The sequence below is a fragment of the Callorhinchus milii genome, unplaced genomic scaffold (assembly GCF_018977255.1).
Source record: "Callorhinchus milii isolate IMCB2004 unplaced genomic scaffold, IMCB_Cmil_1.0 Scaffold9, whole genome shotgun sequence".
NCBI classification, from domain to species: Eukaryota; Metazoa; Chordata; class Chondrichthyes; order Chimaeriformes; family Callorhinchidae; genus Callorhinchus; species Callorhinchus milii.
Genome location: NW_024704750.1, coordinates 4,495,797 through 4,509,432, shown reverse-complemented (window position 1 = coordinate 4,509,432; position 13,636 = coordinate 4,495,797). Strand labels below are relative to the sequence as shown.

The window sequence follows — 13,636 nt, the reverse complement described above, 5'->3', positions numbered from 1 at the left end:
GTGCTATATTTAACCTTTTGACATAAAAAGGCTAATTATTTTGGTTGCACTATAGCAAACGTGTGCTCGCTTCAGAAGCTCTTGTTGCACTGTGCAAACCCCACATTTATCTCCCAATCTCTATTCGCCTTATCTGAGTTTTCAATCCACATTTATAAAGCCAGCCCTCAGATTTTCCAGCCCGTAGATGTTTTCTAGCACTGAAGAGAATGAATTAACCAAAACTGCCTCAAGACATAGCCCATGAACTTTGAGTGGTTTCACCCTTAAAATGGAGAATTTTAATCCAGTGGACTTTTGCTTTATTTTATTATTTGGTTGATTCAATATTTACGATTCAATTTTTTGCCTGAATGTCGTTGGCCCAGTTACAGTCTTGTTTTAAGGTTGTGTCTCGGTTAATAACCTTTAGAACACTAGATTGCTTTAACTATATGCCAAAACTTTCCGTTTAGAAAAGAAAGACAAAACACTGTTAACCATTTACACACATTCAGGCAGTAGAATTTAAATAAAACTAATTGTAATGCCTATATTTGATATAGTGCTTCTATCGTTGAAATGACTTGAAGGACTTAATCTGTGAATGTTATACAGTGTAGTGACTATATTTGTAGCCATCTATATTTGTGGCATGTATTTTGCACAAGCAAGGTCCCACAAAGTCAATCTATCTAGTGGATTGATGGCCTGCACAACGGGAGAAACTCACTTTTCTTTTCAGATAATGTTGTAAGATCCATAGTTAACACACAGGGTAGCTATTGGTTTAAGGTCTCATCTGCAAGTTGGCACCTCTAATAATGCAGTACACTGCCAATACTGCACTGGAGTGTTAGGATGGACTATTCAAACACACAATCACTGACACACAGGAGAGAGCTCTACCATTTGAGCCAAACTGGCATCTAACTGAGTTTGTGGGATTCGTCTCTCCTCAAAATACGAATGTATTAATATTTAAGTTTCACGTTTTTTATTTCATACTTTTCTAATCTTGCTATTTGATTGAGTAACAATAATAGTCTTTGCATTTTGTTACGTTGAGACATCTCAAAGCGCTTTGCAGGATATACTGTAAAGGGGATTGACTGTGTATTTTGTGGACGAAACACGGCAGCAAGTTGCACACAGCAGTGTCCCACAAACTGCCATGGAGTAAGTGACCAATTTTATTTGGGAGATCTTTACATGAACAGGCAGATGGGACCTCAGTTTAACGTCTCATCTGAAGGATGGCACCTCTGACATTGCAACACCCCCCCCCCAGCATTGCATTGGAGTGTCAGCTTAGACGATGTGATTCTGTGTCACAAAGTATACGGCTTGAACCCACGGCCTTCTGACTCCGAGATGAGAGCGCTACCACTGTGCCAGGCTGACACAGTAGTCAGTTTACGGTTGAGCACATTCATTTTAAAAACAAATTGATTTTCCATATGGGTAAGCTGTGTCCAATATGCTGCGCTTAGTTTACTGAGCAAGTTTGCAGATGCACGCGCCGATCAAAAACTCATTCCCGTTCAGCTTGCATTTGTAACTCTGGTGTCTTTTGTGAGTGTATTGGGGAAGCTTCCCAAGGTTCGATGAAACTTCCTGGAGCTGCAGTAATCAATATATTGTGGAAGTTTGTAGTTTTAAAACGCAGTTACAATTGACCTCATTGCCCCTGGGTTAGGGAGCACAATCAGCCAGAGGTCCCAATCCAAACTCAGAGACCGCCTCCACCCACCCCACCACAACGAAATGATTGTGTTTGGATGTTGGGTAGGAACAGGATTGGGCAAGACTGTGGTCTGCCAAATCTGTCAAGACTCATGCACGAGGAATGGTGACAAGACGTGTGCAAGTTTCAATACATTTTATTAGTAAACTCCACAAGTAAAACTTCTATACACAACGTTTGTCAGATTTGTGTGGCGGGCAACTTAATGACTGACTCAGAACCTGAGCGCTTAAGAAGAACGTAGAATTTGTACATGTTAGTGAAATGACCAACTCTCCCCATCAGTTGTTTGAGAGCAGGAGATCTGTTTAATTGCTATGGTAATGTTTCGCCCACAATATATGCAGTCAATTCACTTTACAACATATTCTGTGAAGACTTTGAGACGTCTCAACGGCGTGATAAGGCGTTACATCAAATGCAAGGATTATTATTATGATTATTAATGTGAAACAAATCCAGTGAACATCTCTGTTCTTTTTTCTCAGCTCTCAAAAAGGGTCGATTCTGGATTACGCCAGATCCATACCACGATGATGACAACATTCAAATCGGCCGCGAGGTTAAGATTTCCTGCCAAGTGGAGGCCATTCCCCCAGAAGAGCTGACGTTTAACTGGTTCAAGAACGGACGGCCCCTACGGAGCTCGGAACGAATGGTCATCTCCAACACGGACCCTGATGTCTCACCAGGTACCACCAGTCTGGACATCATCGATCTGAGGTTCACAGACTTTGGGACGTACACTTGTGTCGCGACTCTCAACAGTCAAGTAGTGCCTGATATCAGCATTGATGTGAACATCTCCAGTAGTACTGGTGAGTTTTTGCTCAGTAATAATAATCCTTGCATTTGATATACTCAGAATATACTGTAAACTGAATTGATTGTATATTGTGGGCAAAATGCGTCAGCCAATTCCACAAAGCAGTGTCCCACAAACAGTTGTGGATTGAAGTGACCAATTTATTATTATTATTTTTTTGAAGGAATTATTTAGCTCTATTTTACAGTCTCTCCACTGCTCTCTTGATGCAGGCCATTCTGAGCAGCCGCACTGTAGAACTGAGTGTTACATCCAAAAATAAAATAGATGTTTTCCATGGTTTCATAAAGTAATAAAACCTAGGATACATTAAGAGATGATGGAGATGGACATTGCCAAATTGTTGTGTCGTCTGCATTGTGCAGCTTTGGAATCCAAAGCCATTGGGTGAAACTAAGTTCTCTTCTTTCCCTTTGCAAGTTCCACCAACCCTGTCCGTCCCAAAAGGAAGGTCACCGATGGTTACACGAGAAGAGGATACAGTAGAGCTGCAGTGCTTGGTCTCAGGAAAGCCCAAACCCATTATCCTTTGGTCCAGGTTCGACAAGGAAAAGGAAAAGGAGCTGCCTATGCCCGATGGCTCCATGCAAATGGAGAGTTATGATGGATTACTACGCATTGTCAATGTGTCCAGGGATATGAATGGGATATATAAATGCCAAACGAGTCAATATAATGGATTTAATGTGAAACCAAGGGAAGCAGCTGTGCAGCTTATTGTGCAATGTAAGTACCTTTTTCTTTTTTGAACAACTTTTACTGTAGCTACTTGAACATTAATAAGTGTGGACTCTTTCCAACCCTGGCCGATGAATTGTAATATGATTAGAGAATTCTGACCAGTATCGTGGCTGATGTAGTCCAACATTTATCAACGCAGTACATGCCTGATGAACGTTCAACTGATCCAGAGCTAATTCTGATCCATCCATAGAATTCCATTTAACTAGAAACACTGAAAACAAAAACAGAAGTCGCTGGGAACACTCAGCAGGTCAGGCAGCATCAATGGAGAAAGGAAAGTGAGTCAGTGTTTCGTGTCCACGACCCTTCATTATAGCATCTGCAGTATTTTGTGTGTTGTTTATAACTAGAAACACTGTTTGTTTTTGTCCTTTCCCATTTCATTGATTTCCAAATCTAAGTGGTTAATGTTCCTCCAATTATCTTTGCTACTTCGCCCAGCATGCTGAATGTCAGACTCTCACACGTTCATCTATCATATTTTACCCACTAACTACCTCTGATAAAGTATCCCATTTTGGACTAGTATTTTGATTTCCCTGTTCCAATCTGAGAAATTCATTAGATCGCAAGATCGGTTTCAATGAATAAGGCCCTTTGGTCCATCTGATCTCATTCTTCCAGACTACCCTTCCTTCAATCCACCCATCACATGAAAAGTAAAGGGCTTGAGAGACGAATATTGCAATTCATTTGTCAATAAGGCATCTGTCAATACTGCATAAGTTCAAAAAAATTGGAAGACTAAGGAATACATTTATTCGTATCACTCTATTAGTTTAAACAATAAAATGCAATAAAAATATTGCATAGACTATCTAATGCCGTATTGATCAAGTGATACGGACCTCATAGGATTTGCATTCAATACAGAGTCTGAAACAGATTGTTTCACGTCAGGCAATGACACATGACCATACTACTGATCCACGCTGGTAGCCTTGAATGGAAAGAGTTGTGATCCTTCCAGATTTATTATTAATAATAATGGCAATAACCTTTGCATTTTAGTACAAGTAAGTGTAGAGTGGAAGAGCACATCATAAGGTAACAATGACCTTTGAGCTAACTCTTTGCCAATAATAGAAATGTCATTACACGTTTCCACACACTGAGTAAATGGCCACTTGCCGCAGACTCAAAGATGAAGCGATTGAAAATAGATTGTGTTAGAAGTGTTAGAACAGCTTGGCTCATCTCTGTTAGCACAACTGGGTTCACTTTTAATCTGGACAATCAGCATCGATTGTCTAAAAGGGAGCATTGACTTTTGAAACACTTTTTGAAACACTTTCTTCAGTCATTCCGAGTGTTGCGTTAACTTGGTAGCTTGACATTGGTTCAACAGCAAAACAAATGCTGGCATATGTTGCCTTGTGAATGGATAATTTGTAGTAAACGCAGTTAAGTAGCATGGATATGGAAAGCTGTAGCTTCCATACATGACAAAATTATTAACTCACTCTCGCAGAGAGATTGTGTGCTCTTTATGAATCAGGAAAGTCCAATGGGTTAAAGACAGGTTTTGTGTTATTAATTGTTAACTTTCGCCCACAAATATATAGTCAATTCACTTTACAGTCTATTCTGTGAAGCGCTTTGAGACGTCGAGAAGACGTGAAAAGCGCTATATCAAATGCAAGGATAATTATTATTATTTATAACTTAGTAGAAACCCAATTCTCAGAGGATTGTGATACTGTAACTTTCATTTAAGAATGGATGCATATCGATCAGAACTGGCACATGTAAACTTCAGTGGCGTATTTGTTCAGTACTGAGGCCCACACCCTCCCAACAGTACAGTAACAGTGTTATTGACTGGATTGAAACATGGATTTTGACAAGTGCTTTTGTTGATAAGTTCAAAGTTGCATGTTTCCCATTACAGCCAGGCATGCAACGCTGTTAAGACAATTCTTATGACAAAATATAATAATCTTTGCACTTTGATATAGAGCCTTATCATGTCTTCAAGTTGTCTCAAAGGCTTCAAAGAATATACTGTAAAATTAATTGACTGTATATTTTGTGGGCGAAATGAAGCTCTTGTTTGTTTAAAATACTCCAGACCTCTGGTCCTGTTGTCAAACCCCTCTCCATCATAATTTCTTAATATCTGACAGTTGTTTAGTGTTGGTCTTGCACCATATGTTCTATGAATCTGTTTCCATCACATGACACTAATTTTGGCATCAGGCGTTGCACTGTGGCTATGGCAAGCACTCCACTAATAGACTGAACAAAAACCATCGCTGATAAGGGATTTACAGTATGTAGGTTACACCAACCTTTCACGTAGACTGGATTGCGACAGCAAAAAAGCACAGTTGCATGATCTCAGGTTCTGAAACTCATCCTCACATATGTGAGTCATTCACCCTATTTCCCTCTCCTGCTTCCCCCAATCGCCAACCCTTTTGAATTGTACATTTTCAGCATATTCACTAAGAAATACAGTCACTCCAATTTACAGAATATCTGGTGAAAAGCTTTGAGATGCCCTTCTGAATTGAAAGGCGCAATAGGAAGGGTAAGGATTATTATTAGTAACAGTGTTATTCTCTGTGTAATTAAAGGGAAATGAGATGCATTGGTTTAAAAAAAGTAGTGGAATGACAGTATTAGATGGATTATATGAAGGGTCAAAATTAATGTATTAATTTGTGGGCAGAGGCACACACAGGTTCATTCACTGGCTTTAATTACTGTAATGAGGAGAACAGTGCCCCTTTTCATATGATAATGTAATCAGAGACTGTGCCTCATTCATCGCAGTATTGACATCCAAGTTACAAGTGTGAGATTTTTTAGAAACATTAACCTTGCCTGAGGAGCTTTAACCGCAAATATCACAGCAAAAGTAAATAAGAAATAGTTTAGTGCTCTAGCAATGATATGAAGGCAAGGCATTATTATATTATACCAATAATACCCACTGCAGCATACACCAAATCTCCAGAGCAACATAGCATACCATGTTCACCCCAGAGGCAGCTGGACAATGAGGTAAATGGAGCAATTTGACTGTAACTGGTGTAATGCCAGTACTGGCAGCTTCAAGCTACTTCAGTACTAGAATACTGCCCTATCAGCTCCATCATAGGTGCCATCTTTTCGATGGCAGATGATGGAGATGTTAAATCTGCCTGTTCAGGTGGATGTCCGAGATTCCGTGGCACTTTCCAATAAGAGAGAGGAGTTTCCACCACCGTCATGGTCATCAGTGCTCAGTATTCAATGGTTATTCACATTGTGGCTGTTTAAGATTTCTTGCTGACTCAAAAATCTGCTTTGTTCGCCTACAAATGCAGTGTCTGAACTTACTTGGCAGTAACCAGATGTGAAGCATTTTGTGACATTTCAACGTAATAAGGCATATAAAATGCAAGCTCTTTCTTTCAATTGCACATCCCAGCTCTCTCCCCAGTGATTCTTAAGTCATTGCTGCATTCATTGACTCGTTCCATTTTAACCTTTTTACTGACATCTTGCCAGTGTCTGGAATGCATAGCCTCTGGAAATGTGCACTAGTCTATATTTAGATTTCCACCACTATCTTCCCTGCTCAGTGTAATCGATGGAGCAAATCTGTATGGTAACCCATAAATAACACTTGAAGCCAACCCGGCTCCATAAGCGTTTGACTCGCTCATTCTACACTAGTTGTTGAAAAATCACGTGTGGCAGATCGGAACCTCCTCTGCTCACTTGCTATTTTAATCGGAAATTTACACAGATTCGATGAAAGTCATATTTTTTTTAAAAAATGTCTGGCATAAAGTGATAACTCGTAACTGTATATTTTATATCAGTGTCTGTCCAGAGCATAATTCCATAAATCTATGATCTATATTATAGATTAGTGGAGCCATTAACTGACGAAAAGATAACACTATCAAAGTATTGACCAACACAGAGTGCACAGTCCACTAGCTATAATATCACTATTATTATTACTACTGGCTTGTGTCTTTCTTTTTTGATGGGTTATTTTAAATACTGAATATAGGGTTTAGACCATTAGTAACCTAGAGAACTGATGCCCCTGCTTTAAATCAACCTCTGTGATCCAGTGGGAATGCCTCACCTGATCACAAGGTTGGTTCAGATGAAGAAGGCCCTTTAGCCCATTTGATCTCAGCTTTCCAGAACATCCACTCTACTATCCTCCTATCATAGCATCTAGCTCGCTTGCCTTGTTCTAGAATCAACAAGGGGCTTCATGTACATTTATAATTGCGTGATCACCTGGTGTGTGGAGTCTAACACTGAATTATAGATTAACGCAGCACAAGGTGGGAGGGAAACCGTTCATTTGCCTTCAAGTCTCAAACTCAGCCCTCACTGTAAGAGCAATGGCAGATGACAAAAGCTGAATTAATATTAATCGCCGTGCTCCAAAATTAAAGATGCAAGATAAGCAGTTGGGATTTTCAGATTACAAGATGAAGCGAAAAGACTTTTGTCAAACTCTGAACTGTTGCCCTCAAAAGGATTTAGGGTTAGGTTGCTATAGGTACCTGCCTTTGGTGGAGGAATAACAAAACACACAATTCCAAGAACAAAACATACAGTCACTTCATTTTACAGGATAATCTGTGGAGCGCTTTGAGATTTCCTCATGTGAAAGCTACCATGTGAAATGTAGATTATTACTATTATTAATAACTTTTGCACTGAGTTGAATTTGGCTCATCTTTCTATTTTATTTTATTACATTCCTTTTATCTCTTTCACACCACAAATTCAAACTTAGCCCCCTTGAGTAATAATGAATGCCTTTCATGTCATCAAGCCACAATCTTATTTGATCAGTTAATTTGACTGTCTCGTGGCTGAACGGAAACTGCCTCAAAAATTCAAAGATTTGAAAAGGAACGTTTCCATGTGAAATTTCAGCTCTCGGCTCTGTGAAAGACTGCAGAGAATGATGCAGGCACCAGCAGTATCTTTTTTGAGAGTAAAATGATAAAGTATTGGCAGAATTGGTGACTCTGGAACAAAATGTTGCTCCCATTTCACAGGTGAATTGTGTGATGTTCCTGAAAATTCTGAAAATGTATTCCAACTGTTAGAAAGGTGGAAACCCAAGGCTCTTATCTTACACATTTGTTGTTGATAATGCAATGCATTAATAATTAATGCTTTTTTTTGTCATTTCCAATGCTCAGGGCATATTTTAACACTTTTCTAGACTCTAAATTGTGTTAGTTCCAAGGGAATTAGACAACTATTTGAAAAAGAAAGACACATACATATGGGGAAATACATACACACGGGACTAAATGGAGAACTCTTTCAGAAGCCAGGCGTGATGGATTGATCATGTTGGATTGAATGGGTCTGTTTCTCTGCTTACAAAATTCTACAGTTCTGTGACTGATTTAAAAAAAAAGGAATCACGAGCATCAATCTGATGGTGTCAATTTTCACATTAGGAAAGTTTTGGAGAAGAACACTGGAATCTGAATCTGACTGCTTGATGGTGGCTTTCAGTCTGTTTCCAAGAGTAAGCGCTCTGAGACGCTACCCTGGGTGGAGGGCGCTGTATAAGTGCAAGTTGTTGTACCAAACAGCCCTGCAGAAGGTTGCTAAGTAGAGCTTTTGCTCTCAGTTTTGACCATTTAAACTCTCTTTTAGGGAAAGATTTTGACTTTGAATGTGACGTGTGTGCCTCAAAAAAAATCCTTGATGTGGTGCAACACTTTAAACACTGTTGAGCCCAGTGTAAACACAAGCACAATAATTTCTCCATCAGTGGTGCATGTTGGAAATCATTAGGATGAATAGATACACAAATAAAAGGTGGCATACTTAAACACCTTTATTTTTTTGTGTGTGTCATTCACCTTGTGCCCTCGTGTCAAAATAAACATTAGTGTTTCCATTTAACTATTTTTCTTTAACATGTTGTTTTGTCATCTGGCTTTGTTTCATTAACTGCGTCGCTCTCAACGAATTAACCGCTGCGAAAATGAACACAGCCTCCAGAATATAGCAGTTTAGTTGAACCTTTAAGTTATTTCTGGATTGCAGTTCTCCTTAGCAGCACTGAATGGGAATAGAACCCATTCACAGTAAGACCCTCAGGTTTTATTGCTAATCCTATCCTTGAGCAAGGATAGCCTAACAGATAAAAAGTTATCAGTCTGTTGTTTCTTAAAATAATAATAGTGGTAAACCATATTGAAATGTGTCAAAGCACTTCACAGGATTTGTTGTAAAGTGTAGTGACTGTGTATTTGTATTTGCGAACATGACAAGCAATTTGCAGACAGTAATGTCCCACAAAGAGATCGAGTGAAAGATTAATTTTAATTTTATTTGGAAGATTGTTGGCCAGAATACCGAAAGAAACTTGCCTCTCGTTTCAAACGTTGCCATGGACTTTTTAATGTCAACCTATAAAGGCAGATGGGACTTTGTTTTAATATTTTATCTGACGGACAGCACCTCTGACAATGCAGTGGAGTGTCAGCCTAGACCATGTGTGTTCAAAGGCCTAAAAACAAACTTTGTGAAATATTAAGTCTACATATTATACCTTTATGGACAGGCAGGATGTATTCCTGACTGCGTTTGCAGTGGCAAAGGTTTTTAGAGATAAAAAGTTGAGCTTCTCAAGGATAAAGCTGTTAGATCAGTCACAGAGGATTAGTCAGAATTTCCACATAAGGTATTTGGCTTTCATTTTTATGAGGGAGATTTATGGTTTCAGTCCTGATCCTGCAAATAGGAAAACCAGACCATTAAGGGAGAGCGTGGAGAAGAAAGACATTAATAGGGGAAGTATTAGCATGAAGCTCACGGAAACTAGATATTAGATACTTGAATATCAAAATGGGCATTTGAGGATTCAGGTGAAAGTTGGGAAGCTTTGAAAGAAATCTTCAGTGGGTTATTACAACCAGGGAGCTACTTGATGATAGCTCATTTATAAGAAGGATTAGAGACCTGCCAATGGGAATTATTGCTGGGCTGGCTTGACATCAGTTAAAAAATAACATCAGTTAGGAGTGTTATCAATCCAATTTGGATTGTCAGTCTAAAGCTAATCTCAATAAAGTTTCCAGCAGATATTTGCATAGACCATTCATTGCTTTGTTTACTGGACTCTCAAATCTGACTAACATAATAAATAAAAATAATAATGTTTGTATTTGATGTAGCACCATTCACATGGAGAGAATATCTCAAAGTCCTTCACAGATTTACTGTAAAGTGTAGAGACTGCATTTTTGTAGGAACTCAATGAAAGAAAGGGAATTGGTTTTTGTGGAATCTTTGGAATAAATGCGTTGGATGAGCCAAAGGAAGTGTTTTCATTCCAAAGGTTTCTCTTGTCATTAACGTCAAACATTTGTGCAGCAAAACTCAGAAAGAATGCAATCATGTGCGAGATCACAGATGCTATTTATTCATTTGTGGTCGTCTGCCTTGCATGCAGATCAGTCGAATTGAAAACTGAGATAAATTAATTGATTTAAAAAGCTTGCTTACGAAATGCTTCTTCGCCTCAAGCGCCTAGTTCGTCGGGACTCGAAAACAGCGGATTGCTCTCTCAGACCTCTGAGTGGTAATGCCAATGTCTAGCAATAAATAATTGCACTAGATAGCGCTCAGGAATAGAGGGTGAACTAAGTATCTTTGTGCTTAATTGGAGACCAATGCTGTCATGCTTCAGTTTGTAATGCTTGAGTTTTGCTGTACAAATGTTTGACGTTCAAGGACACCGGGAAGTATTTCGACTGGAACAGGTTACCAGAGAGGGGTGGTTGAGGCCAAAGCTCTTCTTGAACCTCTCTTGTGATCTGTATTCTCTATAAGTGGTGCAGCCCGGCCCAGCCTTCCTCAGCCAACAGCTAATTTCATATTAATTTAGATGTGCAAAGGGAGAAGAGAGGCCAAAAGGCTTGAATTCAAATGACTTGAGAAGAACAGAGGGGGCTCGGGGGTGGTGGCTGTGGTGGTGGGGATGGATTTTCTGGAGGTTCCACTTAAATCTCTGCAAGTCGTTTGTTGCCACGATTTAGAAGAGAGAAAAATATTGCAGCAAAGTTCACAGAATTACCTTCCAAATGATGTTGCTTTATGTTTCCAGGGGATAGGCTTTGCTTTCTATTTGTCAATGGAATTTTTTATCAGCAATCAAAGAGAATTACTTTCTTCATGGCTGCACAATGTTAGCACTCCAGGGATCTTGCAGTATTGCTGTTTGAATAGATTACCGTGCCTCCTGCAGTGTTTTGGGACTGAGGGCAAATTGCAGGTTTAACTTGAGGATTCCCCGAGCCCCCCACCACCACCCCCCCCCCCAACCTATGGTTCAGCCTCGAAAGCCGCTAAACATAGGATTATGCAGTAACAATTTTATAGAGCAATCGATTTTTGTTTTTACTGTGGAATATAATTTTATTTGGTTGAGAGAATACAGAATAGCTGGAGAAAGGAAGGGTATATGGGTTGTCTTGAGTCACTGAAAACAATGCCATTGCTTATGATAGCTGTGTAGCCCAGGGAGCTACACTGTTTTTACTGATCTGTCTGATCTCAGTAAGAGCCACTGGCAAGAGATAATAATAATCCTTGCATTTAACATTGTGCCTCATCACGTCTTCCATCCTTCTCAAAGCGTTTGATAGGATTTAGTGTCGTGACTGTGTATTTTGTAGGCAAGCCAAGCCGCTGATTTGCGCCCAGCATTGTCCCACACACAACCATGAAGTGAATGACCAATTTTTTTCTGTTCACATAGTGAGCCAGAGCAAACTGCGGAGATGATGTCTTTAGAGGTCAAATGTATACCCACCATATAACGCACAACAGCAACAACTTGCATTTATATTATACAGCAGCCTTCACACAAGATAACATCTCGACCACATATTGGTAGAGGATGGGCTGTGCCAGACAGTATCAATCGTATAATATGGGTGGACCAAAAGCAAGTGCTTTTTCTTGTTATTTGTTCCTCCAACTAGATGAGGCGCAAGTCTGTCTCTCCTCGTTTTCTCTCTTTAATTGTGGCCAAGACTAACGTCTATTTTGACATGGAGTTGGCTCTGGTGAGGGCCAACTCCAATACAGAATCAAGACTGCCAATAAGTGTACCCTTTATTAAACATGACAGTGTCATGGTTCAAGGTCTAAACTTTACTGAAATTGTTTTCCAATTGAGGTGACGAGGGGACTTTGACCTTGCTGATAAGTACTTGACTTCTGAACAGTAGATTGTCAGCCTTGGCTCAGGCTGCCTATCACTGGGCTTCAGTTGGCCAAGACTCAGCAATCCTCAGCTTGATACAGCTCCAGATAAGTCACTCTGACCTGGAGGGAGAGTAGAGAGAAAAAACATCCAGACCAGACATTTCACTCTGCAAAATATACTGCAGCAATGATATTAGAAGGATGACGTGCATAAAAATGTAATTGTTTTCTCGTTACTGATGGGAAGCAACAACAATAATACACCAATCGTTATTTTGTGCAAAAAGCCAGAACATTGAACTTTAAGATGCTGAAGAAAGCAAATGTGTTGGAAAATCAATGCATTTCAAGGACTTGTTCAAATTTTGACTATAATTTATGTCGACTGCAAGTGATTGTAGAGCCTTCACTCCCTGTGTATGAAACTACATTTTGTATAACGTTAAGGGGCCCATATATGTCTGTTGTGTGGACACAGGGTATTGAACATAAGGCCCTATCTATCCAATACTTAGAATAGGGACAGTGTTTGGGATCTGTGTGCCGGGAGCCATGATAATAATGTGTCACTGGGAAGCAACGTCTAAATTGATTTGCCAACATGCTCATTGAATTGCGGATTTTACAGGTAGATTTTGTCTGGTAAACTTTGGCCGTGAATCCATCTGAACGATAGCGGATAGTGTCTGAACTTTTATTTTGTTGACTTCTTTCCAATAATATAAATGACAGCATGGAGTTTGTCTACCAATATCAAACCAACGTTATGTGTGGCGTATAGCAGGACTCCAGTGGAGACAGGAGAGACAGGATAATGGGATACATCTTGCAACATTTCATAACACATTCCATGTGTTAATGTGCACGTAACGTAATGGCAGTAAGTATTTTAATGTACGGAAGGCAATGTGTGACATGGTGTCAGCATGATGTTAATGTGTGCCATAGCACCAAAATAGACAGTAGTTTCTTGGGTACTGCTCATCCACTTCTGCTAGACTCTCGTTGTCACAACCTGCTTACTCCCCAACCTACAGCCTGCTGCCTCCGCTCGACTGGCTCCAGCCTTCTGCATGTCCCTAGTGCCCTCCCTCCGTTCCACCATTGTGGGCCGTGCTGTCAGCCATCAC

The 13,636-nt window shown here is 39.8% G+C and overlaps 1 protein-coding gene across 1 annotated transcript in view; it reads left to right on the top strand.

Annotated features, from left to right (window-relative positions):
- The window catches only part of mdga2a (MAM domain containing glycosylphosphatidylinositol anchor 2a), a gene marked incomplete at its 5' end in the record, with an annotated part of 236,384 nt that overhangs the window by 136,730 nt on the left and 86,018 nt on the right, over nt 1-13,636 (top strand). The window contains 2 exons of the mRNA XM_042338106.1: nt 2,215-2,544; nt 2,973-3,278. Coding sequence (XP_042194040.1) covers nt 2,215-2,544; nt 2,973-3,278 — 636 coding nt within the window. The remainder of the gene's footprint in view (nt 1-2,214; nt 2,545-2,972; nt 3,279-13,636) is intronic.